This window comes from Gracilinanus agilis, chromosome 1, assembly GCF_016433145.1.
Source record: "Gracilinanus agilis isolate LMUSP501 chromosome 1, AgileGrace, whole genome shotgun sequence".
Lineage (NCBI taxonomy): Eukaryota > Metazoa > Chordata > Mammalia > Didelphimorphia > Didelphidae > Gracilinanus > Gracilinanus agilis.
Window position 1 is genome coordinate 753,381,402 of NC_058130.1, and position 22,086 is coordinate 753,403,487.

Consider the following 22,086-nt stretch of genomic DNA (forward strand, 5'->3'; position numbering starts at 1 on the left):
AGTAAAAAGGTAAGCTGGAGCCATATTAGTAAGGGTTCTAAATGTCATAATACTTAAGAAATCTGCGTTTTGGGGCAGGAAAGTGGTTCAGTGGATAGAGACCCAGGCCTGAAGATAGGAGACCCTGGGTTCAAATTTGGCCTCAGACACTTTATAGCTTTGTGATTCTGGACAAGTCACAACCACAGTTAACTACCCCTTATTGCTCTTCTGTTTTGGACTTATAATTAGTATCAAAATTAAATTTAGTATTAAAATTCTTCATTTTATTCTAAAGACACTATGTCTTAACATAGTTCTTGAGCAAGGGAGGGTCATGGTCCAGTTTATGCCTCAGGAAGATTAATTTGCCAGTGAATGAGGGTTAAAACAAAGAAGGAAAAGATTGGGAAGTTAGGAGTACAGTTAGGATAAGACCTGATCCTGGGTAATTAGACAGGAGAAAGATGAATGGGTTATGTTTTGGCAGAGAACCAATAAAAATATTTGGCAACTGTGTGGATACTTCATACTCAGAATAGGATGTGTTTCCACTGCCTGCATACCTGGAATTCTTTCCCTCCTCATCTCTACTTCTGAGCTTTTCAGTTCTCATTATTTACAATCCTACCTAATGCAGAAACCTTTTTTTGTCCTCCTAAGTGCTTCTCCTCTGAAATTCTAATGTATCCTGAACTTCTTTTATTTGTACATATTTGTTTGGAAATTCTCTCTCCTTTCAACCCCTGGAGCGGAAGTCAGCAACCTTTTTGGCCGTGAGAGCCATAAACGCCACATTTTTTAAAATGTAATTTTGTGAGAGCCGTACAGTGCTCACAGTGTGCACTCCTATAACAGCGCCTGAAAAAAAATATGGACTTTATGGCTCCTGCAAAAAGAGCCATACGTTGCTGACCCCTGCCCTGTAGGGTAGGGACAGGTTTTACCTTTCTTTGATCCTCAGCACTTAACACAGTGCCTGGAACATAGTAGGCATTTAATAAATGTTTATTGACTTGGTATTTTCTAGGTCAGATTCAAACCTTCCATATGCCTTTCCCCAATTATCTCCTCCTTTTTCCCCTCTCCTAAGATTAGATACCACTCTTTTCAACTCACCTATCAAGTCATGCTTCTCTTTTTTTAGTTACATGTGGAAAAAATTTATATCTTGACATTTTGTGATTCAGATTCTCTCTCTTCCCCCCACCCCCATCCCCAAAGTGATAAATAGTCTGATATAGAGTATAGCAGTGCTTTCATACTGTACATATTTCTATATTCTTTGTGTTGTGATGGAAGATACATATCACACATACAATAAAAAATTCATGAAGGGAATAAAATGAAAAATGGCATGTTTTGATCTGTTGTCAGACTCCAGCAGTTCTTTCTTTGGTTATGGATAGCATTTGTCATCACAAATCCCTTGAGGTTATCTTGGAACCTTGCTTTGCTGATAATTGTTTAGTCCTTCACAGTTGATCATTGTATAATATTTTCGTTACTGTATTCATTGCTCCCCTGGTTCTGTTCACTTCACTTTGTATTAGTTCATATGAGTCTTGTTCATCATTTCTTATAGTGCAGTAGTATTCCATTACAACTTGTTCAGTCATTCTGAGCTGATGGTCATTCCTTCAGTTTCTAGTTCTTTACCACTATAAACATATTTTTGTACAAGTAGGCCCTTTCCTCCTCTCTCTGATATTGCTGGATCAACAGGTATGCATAGTTTTATGGCCTTTTGGGCATAGTTCCATGTTGCTCTCAAGAGTGGTTGTATCAGCTCACAGTTGCACCAACAGTGAATTATTACATGTCCCAGTCATGCCTCTCTTACAATGTCTTAACATTGTATTTCTATTATAGTTATTTATCTATCTATCTAATAGAACGATTAGATGATGAGGACAAGGACTATGTTTTTAAATTTTTCTTTTTTATTGTGAACCTGACAAACGTAAAAATCTGTGAACATTTCTATAAACAAATAGAAAAAGTTGTATGCAACTGTTTATCTTCACTAAAGTATATTTTAAATTTCATGTGGTAGCATCACTACCATCTTGCTTGTCTATGTCCCATGATGACCTTTCTATTGCTCTCGTCCATGCTTTTTTAAAAGCCGTACCTTCCTTCTTAGAATCAATACTAAGTATCAGTTCCAAGGCAGAAGAGTAGTAAGGGCTAGGCAACAAGAGTTAAGTGACATGCCCAGGATCACACAGCTAGGAAGTGTTTGGAGTCAGATTTGAACTTCCCATATCTAGATCTGGCTCTCAATCCTCTGAGCTATTTATCATTTTGTGTATTTTTAAAATATTTAATTGATGCTTTTTTCCTTTTTTTTTTTTCACTTTTGACATCCATTTAGAAAATTTTTTTGAAAAGTTCTGAATTTTCTCCCTTTCCCTGCCCCTATCCATTGGGAAGGCATATATTATTATATTAATTATCCACATGAAATCATGCAAAACATTTCTATATTGACCATATTGCAAAAAGAAAAAAGCAAGAAAAATAAAGATAATGAAAACTTTTTAAATTTACTCTCTATTCAGAGTTCATCAGTTCTCTCTGGAAGTGGATTTCATCATGAGTTCTTGAGAGTTATCTTGATGAGATATTTCACACTTGATTATTCCTACAATATTGCTTTTACTGTGTACTAATGGTCTTTTGGTTGTGCTCACTTCACTTTGCATTTGTTCATTTAAGTCTTGCCAGGTTTTTCTGAAACCATCATTTCTTAGAGTACAATAGTGTCCCATCAAAATCACATACCAGAATTTGTTCAGCCATTGTTTCATTTTTTTTTAACCCTTCCTTCCATCTTAGAATTGATACTGTGTATTGGTTCCAAGGCAGAAGAGCCGTAAGGGTTAGGCAGTAGGGGATAAGTGACTTGCCCAGGGTCACACAGCTAGGAAGTGTCTGAGTCCAGATTTGAATGTAGGACCTCCCATCTCTGGGTCTGGCTCTCAATCCACTGAGTCACCTAGCTGCCCCCTTGAGGTGAATTCAGAATAGTTCTGAGCGTTCCTCCTTTATTGTCATCTTGGCCCCTGAAACAATAATTATTTTCTTCAGTGCGCTTTTATAAAACCTCTTTTTACTTATCCTGTTCTGCTTCTCACAGAGTTCTTTTCCTTAGGGAATTTTTATGCCTCTTTTAGCACTTGACCAATTTTATTTTTAAGGTATTATTTTCTTCAATATTTTTTGTGCCTCTTACCAACCTGTTAATTCTCTTTTCATGATTTTTTTTTATCATTCATTTCTTTTCCCATTTTTTTCTCTACTACTCATATATCTTTCTTTAGCTCTTTCAGGAATTCTTATTATAATTGTGTTCAATTTGCATTTTTTTCCCCTTTTAGCCTTTGCTTGTAGCTATATTCAAATTTTGTCTTCTAAGTCCGTGTCTTGATATTCCCTAACACCATAGTAGCTTTTTAAAAAAATTCTCACCTTTCGTCTTAGGATTGATACTAAATATTGGTTCCAAGGCAGAAGAGGGTTAAGCAGTTTAATTAAGTGACTTGCCCAGGGTCACATAGTAGGAAATATTTAGATCAGATTTGAGCCTAGGACCTCCTGTCATCAGGCCTGGTTCTCTATCCAGTGAACCATCTAGCTTCTTCCAACATAATGACTTTTTATGGTTAGAGTCTTTTTATTTTATTATTTTATTTTATTTTTGCTCATTTATCCAGCCTATTTCTTGTCTTTGGTTTTTATGTTAAAGTTGGGTTCTCTTCCTGGAGTGGTTGAGTTTGGAGCTGCTCTTTGCTTTTGGCATTTTCACTCTGATGTTTTCAGAGTTAGTCCTGGGGATTTGTAAGTTTTCAATGTTCTAGTGTGAGTGAGGGGAAATGTGTTCATTGGTCTCCTGATCTGCACTTTGGTCATTTTCCCAATAATGGCTCTTGTTCTCCTATAGCTTCAAGCTCTAGTGCTCCCCTCAGCCCTAGAACAATAACCCAAAGTGCATATGGACAATACAACAGGATTCTGTGCTCAATGCCAGCCCAAAGTCCCTTGTAATCTTCTTCTGACTGGCTGTCTAACTCCTTTACTATCTCTGAACTGAGAACTCCTAAAGCTACTGATGCCATTGCTATGCTATTCTCCAAGGCCCATCACTGCTTCCACTTCATGTGCTTTGGGCAAGTCCTCATCTCATTGTCACAGACTGCACCTACCAATCTTCTCAATTGTCTTGGGCAGGAAAAATGGCTTATCCTGACCTTTGATTGGCTCCACCTCTCCAGAATTTGATGTTATTTTAAAACAATTAGACGGGAATATTGGGAGAGTTTAAGTGGGTTTCTGCCTCTACTCTACCATCTTGACTTCACTGGTCTTCAATCTTCTTGGTATTACCCACAGAACTTTTTATATTATTTGAGTCCCTGTCAGTCTAAATTTCCATAGACATTAATATACATAACTGAAAACCTTGGAAAAAGCTTGAAGTTAAAGGGGATTTTAATTTTAATTTGTTTAGATATTGTTTAATAACATAGATATTTACATTTTGTGTTTTTAGCAGCTTTTTGTAGATAATAGGATTTTGTTTTGAAGGAATCTTAATAGTCATCAAGTTAACCCTTCTCATTTTATAATGATAAAAATAGAAAGGAAGGCTCTGACACAGTAAGGGCCTGCCCCAGTCCCCAAGAGCCATGATTTAGAACAAGATTCCAGCCCCACATCCTCTGACTCCAAACTTGGAGATCTTTAATGCATCCCCACAGAGCTAACTTTATCAAACCTTCTCACTACCCATTAAGATGAGTGCTTTAAGCCTCCCAACATTTCACAGCAACACAAAATGACTAAAGCTATATATTTTTTTCTTTTCAAGTTGGATGCACTTAAAGAAAACAACTCAAAAAATGTTGAAGAATTGAACAAATCAAAGGAACGCCTGACAGTAGAGAACCAAAAAATGGAGGAATTCAGGAAAGAAATGTAAGTGTTATGTTTATGATTTGTGGTATAAATTGCTGTATGCCCATTATTTAGCCTAAATATGTGGAATGCAAAGGAATTTCATTTTAATATTTAAATCCATACCGTTTATGCTTATATGTAGAACAACTATAACTTTTTTTTAAAAGAAAGAAATAGAATCATAGCTAAAGGAAAAGATAAGGATAAACAGTTGTATTGGCTACTTAAGTTATGTAGTCTATAGCTTAAATCTTGTTTGGCAAAGCACTTTGTAATTATGAAGTAGAATTTGTATCCCAAAGAGTAGAATGTACCTACAGGAGGTGTTGGGGGAAAAAAGCATACAGCACAGTTTTTCTTATGTCATTTTAAAGGATCATAGTAGTAGATACACAGTGCAGATTAAAAAAGATATTTTTTGGGATTTGGCCAGTGTGTTTTTTGGAGGGAGGAGGTAGTGGGGCTTCACTGCATATGTATTGTAAGGGTCCCTGCCGCACCCTTCCCCATCCTGCCTTACCTTCTGTCTTAGAATTATTGCTAAGAAGAATGGCAAGGGCTAGGCACACAAGTTTAAGTGACTTGCTTAGGGTCACACACTGGAGAAGTGTCCGAAGCCCAATTTGAACCCAGGTCCCCCTGAATCCAGGTATTTGTCCACTGTGCTACCTAACTGCCCCTTTTCTTTCCTTTTCAGTGGGATCAAGATAGGTAGAATGGAGAAGTAGATTTTTATTTATTGAAGAAAAAATTAAATATAAAAGCAAACTAAGGGATTTGGAAGAAACAACTTCCTTTTTAGTCTATCTTTCAGGCTGACATTATTATTTTGAATCTCTACAAATTGAGTTATTTACTTTTTCCACTGCTGTATGGGTCTCCCTCCACAGAATTTTAGCTCTAATATTTATATCTGCAGATCAGAGTTGAGGGATTCTTTCTATTTACATTGTCTTCAAAAGACAAGGGAGAAACTAAAAGCCTACTTAGGTCACCAGTTACTTCTGACATAAATGATTGAGGCTTTTTAATAGGAAAATGTAGAAATATTTTAATCCTAATACTTGCTAAAGTTGAATTTTATTAGTAGATGATAAAAGAGTTTTATAATACTTGTATGGGAAAAGCATACCCTGTACTAACTCAATTGCATTCACAATGGGTTAAATTTCATTTGTTTTGCAGAAAACTAACAATAGTTCTGGATTTCTTAGTAAGACAAATAATTTGATCAGCAACATGGGACATTTTAACCTTTTTGTCTTGTTAAAATGACAAGTTGACTTGTAAGTTCAGTAAGTTGGAAATGGAGCATCTGAGCAGTAAGGCAAGGTTATCCAACCTTCCTCCCACAGTCTGAGTCAGATAATTTAGCTGTCTGTGGTAACATAGTGAATGGAATCAAAGGAATATCCAGTCATGAATTTAGAAGCACTAAATTTTTCCTTCTATTTGAAAGTTGATGGAAGCCTAGAATGTTTTAAACTTACTGATTCCTCTGCACCTTCTTATTTCTTTACTAAAATACTTTTTTTTGATCTATTAAAAGAAAATTTGTTGGATAATGAGGGACAGGGGTTTTTAAAATTATCTTGAAAGATACTGTTGAATTAATTAGTATCATAAAGTTACCCTTCTAAAAGAAAAATAATTTAATTGTAAGTGTTTTTATGCATTATAATGAGAATGATTCTTCTGGATGATGATATCTTTACCCTTATTTATTTTTTTGAATGTTTTTTAGGGGACAGTAGTTCAGATAAAGAGGAATTATAACATCTGCCACATACATTATTTGGTTTAGATTAATCATTTCTAAACTTCATATGATTGCAAGACAATATCTGCCTTGAGAAGATTTCATAATTATATCTTTTTTTTTAAAACCCTTGTACTTCGGTGTATTGTCTCATAGGTGGAAGATTGGTAAGGGTGGGCAATGGGAGTCAAGTGACCTGCCCAGGGTCACACAGCTGGGAAGTGGCTGAGGCCGGGTTTGAACCTAGGACCTCCCGTCTCTAGGCCTGGCTCTCACTTCACTGAGCTACCCAGCTGCCCCCATAATTATATCTTAATTTCTAGAACTCTCTTGCAAAATTATTTTTTTTTAGGTTTTTTAAGGTTCTATTTTACACAAAAATCAAAGGAATTAGAACCATAGTATTTCAAGACATGTTAGAAGGAGTTTTAGAGATCATTTAAATGATTTTAGTATATAACATATATGTTTTCTATATATTATGTGCTTATAATATTGAAATATTCAGAACTATATTGGATTTACTATTGGAAAACCTGAGCCTGGGCAAAAAAGGCAAAAGACAGATTCTCCTCTTAAGGAGCTCACAGTCTCATGCAAACAACTATGAAACAAGATATATATAGAATAATTTGGAGATAATAAACATAGGGAAAGTACTAACAATAAGTAAGACTGAGAAAGACTTCTTCTAGATGAGATTTGAGTTGAAACTTGAAGGAAGCCAAGGAGACCAAGAGATAGAAAGGAGAAAGGAGAAAATTCCATGCATAGGGACCAGCCATGAAAATGCCCAGATTTGGGAGAATAGACTGTTTTGTAAGGAACAGGAAAGTATTCATATATACAGTTTTGACTCTTCCAAACCTTTCCATCTTTCCTAAAACTTCTCATGGTTTATCCCTCCCCCCCCCCCCCCACCGCATTCTCTCAGATGAGAACTTCATATTTTACTGGAAAATTTTAGGCTATTTGCCTAGAGCCATCTCTTTTCTCTTCTGTCTCATGTCACCACTCAGATATGTTCTGTCTCTCTTCTTTCACCACTGTCTCACATGAAAAAGTGGTGCTTCTTGTTAAAGGGTGAACTCCTTTACATGATTGATCTTGTATCCTATAGCACAGGGGTTGGCAACGTATGGCTCTGGAGCCATATCTGGCTCCACCTCCCAGCCAGCCAGTCTGGGCAGAGCCCCAGGATGTGCCCCAGGGGGCCCTTCAGCCCCCTCCCCATATTCCAACGCCTTCCGCCTCCATCCTCCTCCTTCCTCAGGTGTTTATGACTCTCATGGCCAAAAAGGTTGCTGACTGTTGCTATAGCAGATTGTCCCCTCTATCATCTCTACTCTTCTCAGTTATTTTCTCTCTCCTCATCCACTTGGCTACTTTTCTACTGCCTACAAACATGCCTGTGTCTCCCCATCTGCACAAAGCCTTCACTTAATATCTCCATCCCTGCCGCAACCATCCCATATCTCTCTAGCCTTTTATGTCTGACTTCCTTAAGAAGGCATTTACAATAGATTCTTTTATTTCTTCCCTCTCATTCTCTTCTTAACTTGACAGTTTGGCTTCTGTACCTCATCATTTAACTGTAATTGTTTTCTTCAAAATTACCAATAATCTCTTGTCAAACTCAATGGCCTTCAATCTCTCTCTCTCTCTCTCCTTCTCCCCCTCCCCCCAATAGCAAATTCACAGAAATGGCATTTAACAGTGATAACATTAAAAACCTGTACTTGCATGCAAGTCAGATAACTCAGAAAAGTATAATGAATGGATGGAATCTACTATTATGATAAAAATATTACAAATATCATTTAGTTTCCATCCATAAAAAATTTACTTATTTTTTTTTTAATTTACTTATTTTTTTTAAAAATCCAAATGCTGGCTTTGTTCAGAAAAATTTAACAAGTTTATTTTTTTCTCATTAAATTTCATTTTATTTTTTCCAAAATTACCCTTTTAAACATTTTTCAAGGAATTTTGAGTCTTTAATTCTCTCCCTCTATTTTTTTCCACCACCTTAGGCCCCACCCCCATTGATATGGTAAAAAAAATCATATAGATTTTACATGTGTAATCATGTTAAACATTTTCCCATATTAATCCTTTTGTGGACAAAAACTCAAATAGAAAATAATTAAGAAAGAAAGTGAAGCAGGGAGCTGGGGAGCTCAGTGGATTGAGAGCCAGGCCTCTAGATGGTAGGTCCAGTTCAAATCTGGCCTCAGATACTTCCTAGCTGTGTGACCCTGGGCAAATCACTTATTCCCCATTGCCTAGTCCTTATCATTGTTCTGCCTTGGAACCAATACACAGTATTGATTCTATGACAGAAGGTAAGAGTTTTTTTAAAAAAAGAAGAAAATGAGAAAAATTTGCTTTGGTCTGGATTCAGATTCTGTTGGTTCTTTTTCCCTGAAAACAGATGGCATTTTTTTATCATGAGTCTTTTGGGATAGTTTTAGATCATTGTGTTGCTGAGAATAGTTAAATTATTCAGTTGTTCATTGTACAGTATTCTGTTCATCCTCTACCCACCCTTTCTCCCAGTGCATTTCTCTTTCTCCTGAAGTCTTAAGTCCTTTGCTCTCTGGAATATCAAATTCCAACCCCGCTCTGATGCTTTAATGTAGAAACAGCTAATTCAATAATTCTTAGATTATCTCTCCTGGATTTATTTTCATGATGAATTATTTTTCAACAAAATAATTCACATTTTTTTGTTTTTTGATTCTTTTGACTTTGTTTCTTGATGTCTCAAGGATTCATTAGCTTGTGCTTGCCCAATTCCAGTTTTTTAAGGCATGATTTTCTTGAGTGAGCTTTTGTACTTCCTTTTCCATTTGGCTAAGTATACTTTGTAAAGAGTTCTTTTCCTCACTGAATTTTTGTACCTCTTTTTCCAAAGGACCAATTCTGTCTTTCAAGAAGTTTTTCTCTCCAGTGCATTTCTGTATATCTTTTTCCATTTGGCCAATTCTGCTTTTAAGAATTTCTTCTCTTTGTTGGATTTTTGTGCCTCTTTTACTACTTGGCCTATTCTGTTTTTTAAGATATTAATTTTTTTATTACTTTTTTGTATTTCTTTTTACCATGCTGTTGACTCTTCTTTCATGATTTTCCTGTATCATTCTTTTTTCTTTTCCCAATTTTTTTAAACTCTTACTTTCCACTATGTATTGGTTCTGGAGGAGGCCGGCTCCCCCAGGTCCAGGGTCTCAAGGAGGTGAGACGGCGTGGGTGCGTGATGAATGAGAGACAGTTTGAATTTCAGCCAGGCAGGCATCATAAATACTGCTCTGGTCTGCCTTGAGTAAGGTTTAATTTATACATTTTCTTATACACTTTGAGATCACACATAATGTTGGCATGGAAATCCATTCTCATCATACATCTTTTCTTAGAGATAGTGTATTAAGTCATACTTTTCATTCTCCAGTAACCTTTGATATATTTTTCAAGGTGTGTTTGACATATCTCTTGGGCTACAGTGGGGGGAAAGTACAGGAGACAATTTCTCCATATATCATTTATTGTTCTTTTATGTTAACGTACTGTACTGAATCAGGGACCAGGGAGGGGGAGTCTGTTTTGGCCTGTTTTTGCAGGCACTTGTGTAGTTAGGGTTTTAAAATCTTTAACATTAACTCACTATTTGCTAGTTTGTTATGAAGTGACTTCTAGGGGAATTTCTGTATTATAACATATAAAGGTGAGGCTTTTCCTAGGAGTTTATAGGGGACTTGTAAGGGTTCTAATAATAGCCTATAGTGTTCTTCTGTATTTCCCTGGGGCTGAGTGGGTATATTAATCACTAAATAGGGAGTGTTAGCAAGAGAAGAGTCACACAGGGATATCTGAGTGAGGAGTTACCATCCTTCCTGAGGCTGCCATGCACTTCCTCGAGGTCCCCCCTGTGACTTTGTCAGACAGTGTGGGCTTTGATGGCCCCCGGCATGGTTCCAAGGCAGAAGAGTGGTAAGGGCTAGGCAACAGGGGTTCAAATAGGTAACTGCCTTCACAGTATAACACAAGGGTCGCACACACAACCAGGACACACCCACATACCCACAAGTGACAGGATACACAGGATAACTGAGAAACCTACCCAAGGAATGTGTGATTTGAGTAAAACAAATTGGTCGGTGAATGACAGTTGGCAGTTTACTGGTCAGCCTAGCCAGGCAAAAGACAAAAGTTGAAGGCTATCTTTCTATGGATTATTTCTTGGGTTTGGAGAAAGGCACAGAAAGTAAAGAAAACCCGTTTATTAAAGCTTAGGGGTTAGGTATTGAAAGAATGGACAGACTAAACTAATTTCTAATGGGTAAGCTCAGAGTTAAGGAATTAGGACAAAACTACACTAGTTCTAAGTTCAGGCTGACAGGTCCAACCTGTAAGGTCAGAAGGGAATGTAAGTCTCACTGCAGGGGTCCACTTCTGTTCCAGCATTGTTCACAGCCTCCAGGAGTCACAGCAAGTAAGTCCACAAAAGGGGTAAAGTCAAGGAGCTGAACTGGTTTGATATGTCCACTAATCAAACCAGAATCACTGCTCAATTTGATCTTTCCCAGGGTAGATGGATTTATAGGAGATGGTTATTTTCTGGGCTCTTCACCTCCAGCAGCTAAGAAAAGCCCCTAACTGCCAGCAGTTGTATCCAGAGAGTCCCTCAGAAAAAAAAGTCTCACTCCACCATTCCATGCCTGGAACCTTCTCTGTTAGCCATCCAGCTAACTTATGCTTCTTACTAAACTTTCCCTAATTCTCTTATAACAGGGTTAAGTGACTTGCCCAGGGTCACACAGCTAGAAAGTGTCTGAGGCCACATTTGAACCCAGGACCTCCCATCTCTAGGACTAGCTCTCAATCCACTGAGCTACCCAGCTGCCCCCTCTTGATTTTTCTTCTGCCTTACTTATTTGATTTTTAAAATACTTTTTGAGCTCCTCTTTTAATTCTTTTTGGGCTTGAGAGCAATTCATATTTTTCTTGGAGGTTTTGGATGCAGCAATACTAACTTTATTGTCTTCTTCTGAGTTTGTGTTTTGGTCTTCCTTATAACCAAAATAACTTTCTATGTTGTGATAATTAGATTAAGTCTACACTGCCCATCTTTAGATTTAATCACCAAAGGTGAGAACACCTCTAATTCTCAGAGGTCCATAATCCAAGTGTGTTAGTGTCAACTGACCCACCCACGAGGTGGTCTTATGAGAATTGTCTATTGTGATTGGACATGCAAATTAGGAGGGAGGAACAGGAAGTGACGCATAAATGACCCCTTTAAAAGGAGAAGGTCCTCAGTCAGCGAAGGTCTTCAGGGGAAGACAGCATCTTCTGGTTCATGGAGGAGTGTTAGAATGCTGAGACTGGTGGGACCTCTGACTGCTTCCCTTTGAATTATCATGTGGGTAAGTTAGGCTGACTCTCTTTCTCTTCCCTTGGTGTTTCTGGAGGCTCTACCCTCAGGGAGTCCCCTCTTGCCTCTAATTGTAAAAGTGTGGCTAGAAGCCTTGTTTTAATTAGCCTCTGTGCCCCTCTGCTGGGTCTCTAAATTCTTACCTGCTCCAGGCCTCTGGTCTGGGCCACTTTCTCTCTCTCAATTTCCCTACCTTCAACCTTCCTAATTATAAATAAATCACCATAAAAGTCAATTTTGACTTGAGATTATTCCTTAATTGGGGAAATTTCCCCTGGCGACCACCTTTTAATATATTGAACCCATAAAACCCCTTTTTCTCCCTTACAATGTTGAGTTTCTTTTGTTGTTGTTGTTTGCTCATTTCCAAACTTTTTCTTTTCTTTTACTTTAAAAAACTTAAATTTTGCTTCTGTAACTGTGGTGAAGGGAAACATTGTTCCAAGCTTCAGGATCTTCGTGTACCTGTCTTCAGAACTGGCTCTGGGGGGGTCTATCTGTTTTCAGTTCTTCCAAGATAGAAGGAGATGAGTGTTTAATAATCTTCTTTTGGACTATGATCCGGTCTATGAATAACCAACCACAAGCACTCTTGTATCCCTTGGAACAGTGACTAGGGTGCCCTGCTTCCCTGTGGCTGGTGTATGCTCTAGCTCTTCCTTACTCTGCGACTGCTCCCCAGGACTGTAACCTTGATCTGCATATGGGCAATGTGACAAGAGTCTTGCATCTAGAGCCAGCAAATGGACCCCTGTAATCTCCCTCTGAGCAGTTGTTTGAACCAATTCCCCCATTTGACTGAGAGTTCCAGGAGCTTTTATTGCTGCTTCAGTTGGGCCTAGGGCCTCTTGCCTTGGTAGTAGGACCTGTCCTAGTTTTCTCCTTTGTACTCCACCTCCACTCAATGCACTAGATCCCTTGTGCCGCCTTCTAAATTGTTTAGGGCTTAAACATTACTTCATCCTGTATTTTTTTGATCATGCTCTTCTAGAATTCATTCTGAGGCCTTAGTTTTTTTGGAGGGTAATTTGGTAGAGAACAGATCGATTCCATGTACCTTCTCTACCATCTTAGTTCTGGCATGAGAGATTTATTTTTCATTGGTATAAAGATGAATTGTTGAAAATTGTTCACAGAAACATTTTTTATTTCATTAATCCTTTATGTCCTTGCATTTGTATTGAAAATTCACCCGCAAATGAAATTGGAAAAAAAAACTTGCTAATACCTGATTTTATCCCATATTTTTCCATTTGTAATCATATATTTAGGTACCTTTGGGCCCTAAAACATCTAATATTTGGGGAAAAATATCTAACACTCATAGCTACAAATAATGGGAAGAATTTTTTTATTCTTTAAAATGAATATTTGTCTTTATAGTTTAGTTTAAGTATGTTTTTCACATATATAGCATGCCAGCTGAATATCTTTTGGCATGATTGACACATTTGATGTGATTAGTACACAAAACAGGCCAACTATGGATGGGCTTTACTTGCTTCCCATAAATCATTAATTGCTTCACTCTGGAAGTGCAGATATGTTTTGAAGTCCTGGTTATTTCACATGTGAGATACTGGAAATGATGTTTACAAATAAGAAGTTCAGTGAACTTCTGATAACATCTGATTTCATAAAAAGCCATAGTACCTGGCCTCTAGTGATGAGGTTTCTTGAACCTTCTCATGAGTAGCTTTTTTAGAAAGCTACTTTCCTACTTGCTTAATCCTGGTGTATTTATGGGCAGTTTACCTGGCACAAATCATGTTCTTGAATACATCTTCTCGTACATGCTTTCCTCCCTGCCTCTCTTTTGGTTTGGGTTGAGAGTCAAAGGTATTCCTAGTACTGGAGAGTTATGGCAGAGTGGCTGAAAATACTTCAGTGGCTTGCTCATATTCATGATCCTTGATCTCTCTGCACCCTCTAACACTGTTGATCATTCTTTTCCCTTTGATGCTCTTATCTCTCTTAAGTTTTCAGGAGACAACTCTCTCCTCATTCTCTTTGTCTCTGAGTGTTCCTACTCCATTTCCTTTGCTTGGATCTACATCCAGGACATGACCCCTAGTTTTGGGTATCCCACAAGATCCTTCTGGGCCCTTCTCCCACTATATTGTTTCACTTGGTGATCTCATCAGCTTCCATGCATTTAATTATCATCTCTATGTGGATGATTCTCAAATCTCACCTAGCCCTAACCTCTCTGTTGACCTCTAGACTTACATTTCCACGGGGCTATTAAATATCTTGAACTGGATGACCATCTCAATTCATTATGTCCAAAATAAAATTCATTATTTTTATTTCCAAATCCTTTCCCCCTTTTCATTCCTTGCACAAGACACTCAATATTTCAGGTCTGGGCATTTTCTCTTGCTGTTCCTCAATACTGGCATGCCATCCTAGATACCTTCTAGCCCTAGCTCTGTCTGGTGTCAACCTCTGCAAACAATATGCTCTTCCTAGGATAAATTAATCACTTCTAATCTCATCACCATGCTTTACCTTTTCTCCCATCAGATAGGAATATAACCATATTGAGACTCAGAGAGGGGCAATAATAGCTATCTTGCAAGGGTAGGATTTGTATCCAGGTCCAGAATCTGATTACAGATCTAGTGTTCTTCCCACTAAACCATGTTGCTTTCTGTTCCCTTAAACATTTGTGGAGTCACCCTAATATGAGTGCCAAAACTGTGATTGAAGTCAGAGAAAAGTTGGGGACAGTGGATTGAGAGCCAAGCTATGTGACCCTGGACAAGTCACTTGACCCCCATTACCTAGCCCGTACCAGTCTTCTACCATGGAACCAATACACTGTATTGATTCTAAAGTGGAAGGTAAGTGTTTTAAAAAAAGAGAGAGAGAAAGCAAGAGAAGTAAGAGAAATCAAAATATCAAGTCTGTCTACCTATAGACAACTGAGGTTAAATATAGATGTGTTGATGCATCATCAAATTAATTTAGACCAAGATTCAGGATTCATCCTTGTATCATCACTCACTCAATGGAAATTAACAAGCATATGTTTACCTCCAATTCATAGCTACATCCAAACCTCTTGCTGTATAATTATATTAATAAAATTAATTCCAGTGATTGTATTGAGAAAAATACCAATCAAATTATGCCTTAGCTAATAACTCAAATAATCATTTTAATTAATTTTTGCATTGAATGGGATAGATCCATGTATTTGTTGGTTGCACATGTTCTATGTGGTATTTTTATTTTCTGCCTTTGATGAAAAATCAGTTCTGGGAAAGGGTATCATTCTCATTTGTGGGGAGTTAAACATGCCTTATGTAATTAGAAAACTGCTCTCTCTAGGGCATTTCGCCTCTAGTTGTCCTAAAAATATATTCAGATGCACGTCATCTCTCAGCTTCATCAGATACCAGCAAATAGGACCATCAGATTTCTCTTCTTGCCAGGGGAAACAGATTACAAAGCTAGGCAGTCTAGCATGTGCTCAGGAAATGACATAATAAATTACTCTGTGAATATGAAATGTATTTGTGCAGTTAAATACTGAGCTTACTCTGATGACCATTGTCTTGTTTGTGAGTGAGTGTAGTGTGGGGAGCTCAGTAGGTATTGTGAGCACTTAGATTATGGCCTTCTGAAGTGACATCTGGACTTTGAGAGGTTAAAGCTCTCTACTCTATGCCGCTTAGGGTAATAGGTGTTTTCCAATTATAAATTCCCATTAGGCATGTGACCAGAGAGAACTCTTTTTCTGCCTCAGGCTGGAAGCCTGCTTCTCTTCCACCATTTTTCTTGCCTGTCTTGTTTCTATGGTAACCCTGCACTCCCTGTCCTTGCAGAGAAGCCTTGAAGCAGGCAGCAGCTTGGAAGTCCCAACAGCTTTCAGCGTTGCAGGAGGAGAACCTGAAACTTACGGAGGAGCTGGGAAGAAGCAGAGAGGAGGTCACGAGTAACCAAAAGGTAAGAGATGCCCATGTCTTTGCATGGTAACCTTTCCCATGTTTGTCTTGGACAGTGCATCAGGAGTCAGCACTCAGTCACATATGGTGGAGCAATGTGGGATGTGCTTTTACAGCCTTGATATAAAATGTCTTATTTGGTCCTCAGGGAATTTTTATTTGGTTTCAAGAATAGGATACCTCAAAGTTTCATGAAGTCTGGTAAACAAAAAGCCCCTGGAGGCTTACAAGGAAATGAGAATTTCCTTGCAAGAAGCCTAGAGGGAAAGAGGTTCTTCTCATTCAGCTTGCATTTCCGTATTAACCTGTTAAGAAAATTAATCTGAATTATGTGCAGTCTGGGAGTCAGTAGCTATTTTTAAATGAATGAATCCCTTTTATGGACCATAATTTCCAAATGATAGTTTAATTGTATGCATTGATACATGGGATATATGTGGGAATTAGCTAAGGGCAAACAAACTCTAGCCACTTGCCTATTGGCTTTATCAAAAGGGTTTCTGACACAACTACTAAGTCTGATTCATACAATTTTCTAACAAAGGGAAAAAAACTAAATGAGTGTTTTAAATCTCTAAAAGGATTATGGTCCAATTGGACATAGTAATCTGTATATAGCAATTGACTAGGTTTTATTCCAAGTTATTATACAGTTCAGTCACAAAGCTAGATGATTACATTTAGCAGCATAACAGCAACTTAGGAATCATTTTAAAAGTAGAACTTGACCATTTTATCATTGGTATTCTGCCTTACCCCCTCTGATGGCATTTTGTTTTTTCCTACATGGTTTGCAGTGATCTGCCTATAATGTAATATGTTTTAGATCATGGCATCTCTGTTTTAAATGTCAAAAACCCAGAGTAGCTTGGTCAGTCATTTTGGGAATTTTATCATGTGTTGTCTACTCTACATGTAGAGTACAAACAACTAGTTTTTGTTATGATCCTTTTAAATTTTATACTTCAAAACTTCACTATAGCTCTCCCCATTTTTTTAGCATTCAAAGCACAGAATGCCATAGTCTATCAGGGCTCAGATATACTTTTTCAATTAAAAGACTTATTAGAATAAATTTCCTCATCCTTACCCCACCAGCTACTGTCAGTACTGTCCCAGAGGGTATTCATGAATGGAATTAAGATTCTCCTTTCATTCATGTTGTCAGAGGTTGTTTGGACTTGAATGGAATCTAGGTATGTTCTTTTTGTAGATTTTTTTTTTAAACCCTTAACTTCTGTGTATTGGCTCCTAGGTGGAAGAGTGGAAAAGGGTGGGCAATGGGGGGGGAATCAAGTGACTTGCCCAGGGTCACACAGCTGGGAAGTGTCTGAGGTCAGATTTGAACCTAGGACCGCCAGCGTCTCTAAGGCCTGACTCTCAATCCACTGAGCTACCCAGCTGCCCCCTCTTTTTGTAGATTTTGAGAGCTACAATGTTGATCTTTTCAGGGAAATGGAAGCTTTTTGGGCAAACCAGTTTCTTTTAAGGCACAGGTTGTGTTCCTAAGTGTAAGGTAGTCAAGCTTTAGGTCTCTCCAGTCTTCAAAATAAAGCAATGTGGATACCTTTGCAGCTATGCACATTTCCTTAATCTTCTCTCTTAGGTCCTAGGAGCCTTAAAACTAGTACTTCATTGAAGAAATAAAAACTCAGCATATAAATGGCTTCCAGTTTTAATTCTGGCCATAGTTGGACTGTTGAGTGCCATCCTAAAAGCCTGGGGTTTAAGAGTTTTAGAAAATTTTGTCAAGGTTTTAAAGGGTTGTCGCCATTAGGATAATTTGAAGGGTTCCTTAGAAGGTAGTTCTGAGGGAAAACTGAGTAATAACTTAGTCTACCTCAGACAGATGAGAAATTGCTGTAAGGCATAGAATATATTCTATATCTTTACCAAAGCCTGAAAAGATCAGATTTGTACTAAAAGCATGTAGGATTTTGAAGTATTAGAAAAATGGGCTTCATGATAGAGATTAGTAAATGCTGATGACCATGAGACTCAGAGATTATTCTTTTCTGGGATACTCAGCTAGGTGAAATGGTTTAGGACAGTGATGGACAAACTTTTTAAAGAGGGGGCCAAAGGAAAAGAAATGCTCATCTGTCAGTCTGTTTCTAAGGCAACTCTTTTGAAGTTTCATTGTATTGTATCCCACTTATTGTATTCATCAGATTAGGAAGAATGTCGCTGGGGGGATAGAACATTTCAGGGGGCAGCATAATTTGCCCATTACTGGTTTAGGAATAAACTTACCTAAACACAAGGTTATCTTGGTTTCTATTTTCTCTGAATCCAAAAGAATAGCTATAGTGCAGTTTGTTTCTATGAAGATCTTTCATTTCCTCTCTTCATTACCTTCCAAATAGAGGGATAGATATTGGCCATCATCCTCCATCAGAGTGTGATAAATTATACCTTTGTTAGGCAGGTAGAGTTTACTTAGAGAAAAGTGGTACTGGGAAAATATGTGAAGTTCAGTCTCTTCATGCCAGGACATAGCGGGCAACAAGAGTGAAGATAAAGGACAGATAAAGCCATGTGCTGGATAGATAGACTTTGTTCTTGTCCTATTTCCCTTACTAATAGAAAACATCCCCACCTGTACTATAGTTAGGTAAAACTTCTGGTATATTTTTCTGAGAACTAATTTTTCTATAAAAATGATATAAATTGTTCTGTAAGCTGATGTTTTTATTTTACTTCATATTTTTTATTGCTAGGAGAATCCAAGACTCCCCATACTCTAATTCTGTGTCTCTTTGGAAAGCTAAAGATACCCACATCAATTAAATAGCCCTATTTATCATATGGGACAGCTCAGTAGCACAGTAGATAGAGTGCTGGGCATCGAGTCAGAAAGATATCTCTCAGAGTTTGAATCTGGCTGTGTGACCTTGGAAAAATCACTTTACCTTATTTGCCTCAGTTTCCTCATCTGTAAAGTGAACTGGAAAAGGAAATGCCAAACCACTCTAATATCTTTACCAAGAAAACCTCAAATGGGATCACAAAGAGTCAGACATAACTGAAACAACAAAACAATAACAACACATCATGAATTGGAAAATATTGCATTTCAGGCCTAGTTTATCTTTTTTTTTTTTTTTCTATCTTTAACATCTGAGCAAAGTGGTTGCAACAGTAATTGACTCTTATGGGATGAAAGAATTTCTGCCCTTTACCTTAGTTTCAGTGCATATCCTTCCCCATGAGCCCCTTAAAGGATAGAACAAAAGGTTATGAGAAATAGAATATTGAGATTATTTCGTTGCAGAGAATAATACAGGAGTTAACTTTCTTCTTTACATTTCCTCCTTTTTTCTTGGATGCATTAAATATCACATCCTTTAAGAAAGAAGGAAGTGTTTTACAATTGTGATGATAAGTCATGGAAAGAGTTATTTGATTTGCTTCTTTATTTTCATAAGAAGGTGACATAGCTAGAACAGAGTGGCTAAAGTCTTTTATCGTTATTATTTTTGTTTTAACGCTTACTTTCTGTCTTAGTAACAACTCCCAAGACAGAAGGGCTAGACAATCGGAGTTAAGTAACTTGCCCAGGGTTACACAGTGTGAGGTCACATTTGAACCTTGGTCTTCCTAGCTCCAGACCTGGAACTCTATCCATTGTGCCACCTAGCTGCCCGTTGACCTGTTTTGTTTTTTTTTTCACCAAACATGCATTCTTCCAACTGAAGGAATATCCAAAAAAAGATTCCTTGTTCCTTCTCTCTCAAGTAAGATTTACCATTTTTAATGTTAAAAAAGCACTTTTCAACTGTGGATCACTACTTTTCCAGGACCAAGAAAGATCTCTGAATATGTTGAGATGTTGAGGACAATAGTACTTTTTTTTTATGGTACCAGTAGGGAATTAGATATTCTGTATACGTGAATTTACTAGATAATTGAAAACATGAATACTTACCAACTATTTTGATGGAAATCTTGCTAAAATATATTAAGATATTCCTTGCCTTGTGAGACAGATTATGCTGAATATAGTTTCATCTTTCATTGACCTAAGGATCATTGGGATGAGAATAAAATATTGGTATTTTTCAGCAGGCCAGAAAATCAAGCTTGTTAGAATCATATGCTGAGGGAGCCTGAGTATTTAGTTTATCTTGGTTTCTCAGAAAACATTTTTGCTTTCAATATAACAATCTTAATTTAAGGTTACGTTCAGTTCTAGTTGGCAATAGGTGGAGTGTGAAAAGTGCAATAACATTATTGTGATTACACTGAGGGGGAAATGCAGTTAAGACCAATCAGAAAAACCATCTCATTATCCTCTTTATACCAATAGTTCTGCAAAATAATTGTAATATTAAGAATTAGCCAACAGGGTTATTCACCATTAGGTGGAAATTTGAAGTTTTGTTTTTTTTTTCCATAAAGTCTGACTCTGTCTTTCCAAGTATCAAAATATGTGCTATCTTGTGTTTTCAGGTCAGTATTAGGGAATAAAATACTGATTTTCAATGAGTTTAACCTTTGCTTATGGAAGAGGGATACATGAAATAATTTGTGGCTTATTTTTTTGGTCATGAATTTCTTGGGATCACCAAAGGATAAATGAAATCTCTTTTAGAATCTAGAGCTGTCATTTCAGTAGAGCCATAAATAATATTCTGTTTATAATTAGCCACTTTCTCAGACATGCATGTGCAGTGAAATTTTATTTTTATCATATGGAATGGTATAATTTTCCCTAAAACTAATCAAATCAGATCAACCAGCATGGATTTAGCCATAGTCCTAGAATGGAGGGTTATCCAGGTTCTTTTAGACTTCCAGCTGAGTATAAATTTTCACAAGTTCTACCAGACTAGAAAGACATATTTTCTCAAGACCAGATCTGTTAAATTTAGAGAGGTTTTCACCAAGTTGGCTACCAGACAACAAGTTTTTCAGCCACAACAATTCTTTAATTAGTTAATTAAGAATATTTTTCTATGGTTAAAGTGGTATCACCATTTTTAAGTAGAAAGTAAAATGTATGAAGAATTACTTATATATACCTTCTTTTTTTAATTAAATTTTATTTTTATTTTCATGCAAAATACACTTCCATATTAGTCATCATTGTAAGAGCTCATATAAATAAAAATAAAACCATAAATAAACCAATGTGAAAGACGGCTCCAACAGTTCTTTCTCTAGGAGTAGATAGCATTCCCCATCATAAGTCTTTTAGGATTGTCCCAGGTCATTGCATTGCTGAGAGTAGTAAGTATCACAGATAATCATCATGCAATGTTGCTGTTATTGTTATAATGCTCTCCCAATTCTGCTTATTGTGCTCTGCATCAGTTCCTATAGATCTTCCTAGTTCTTCCGAAATCATCCTACTTATCATTTCTTATAATACAATAGTATTCCATCACCAACATATACCACAATTTATTCACCCATTACCCAATGGATGGACTTCCCCTCAATTTCCAATTCTTTTCCACTACAAAAAGAGTTGCCATAAATATTTTTGTACAAGTAGGCCCTTTCCCCTTATTTATCTCTTTAGGATACAGGCCCAGTAGTGAGTACCTTCCTTTCAACCAGCTTTCTCAAGCACATTCAAGAGTTAAATCTGGTATTTAGACATAGGGTAGTTTTTGAGTTGTTGCAGGTCTCTTTACAAATTCCATTTTCTTGTCTCATATCTTATGAAAGTTCTTTTCATATCCATCTATGACCTGCCAAACAAACTATCCATAGTTTACCCAGTTCCTTTAATTTTTTTTTTAACTTCTGTCTTACAATCAATACTAGGTGTCAGTTCCAAGTCAGAAGAGTAGTAGGAGCTAGGCAATTGGAGTTAAGTGACTTGCCCAAGGTCACACAGCTAGGAAATATCTGGCATCAAATTTAAACTCAGGACCGACCGACCCCCCCCCCCCCCCCATACACACACACACCAATCTCCAAGCTTGGCGCTTCTCTCTCTCTCTCTCTCTCTCTCTCTCTCTCTCTCTCTCTCTCTCTCTCTCTCTCTCTCT

At 37.3% G+C, this 22,086-nt stretch overlaps 1 protein-coding gene across 5 annotated transcripts in view; it reads left to right on the forward strand.

Annotated features, from left to right (window-relative positions):
- Positions 1-22,086, forward strand: part of CLIP1 (CAP-Gly domain containing linker protein 1) — a 127,525-nt gene that overhangs the window by 88,902 nt on the left and 16,537 nt on the right. For all 5 annotated transcript variants that reach the window (XM_044673342.1, XM_044673352.1, XM_044673331.1 and 2 more), the window contains 2 exons: positions 4,853-4,959; positions 15,965-16,085. In XM_044673342.1, the coding sequence (XP_044529277.1) occupies positions 4,853-4,959; positions 15,965-16,085 (228 nt within the window). The remainder of the gene's footprint in view (positions 1-4,852; positions 4,960-15,964; positions 16,086-22,086) is intronic.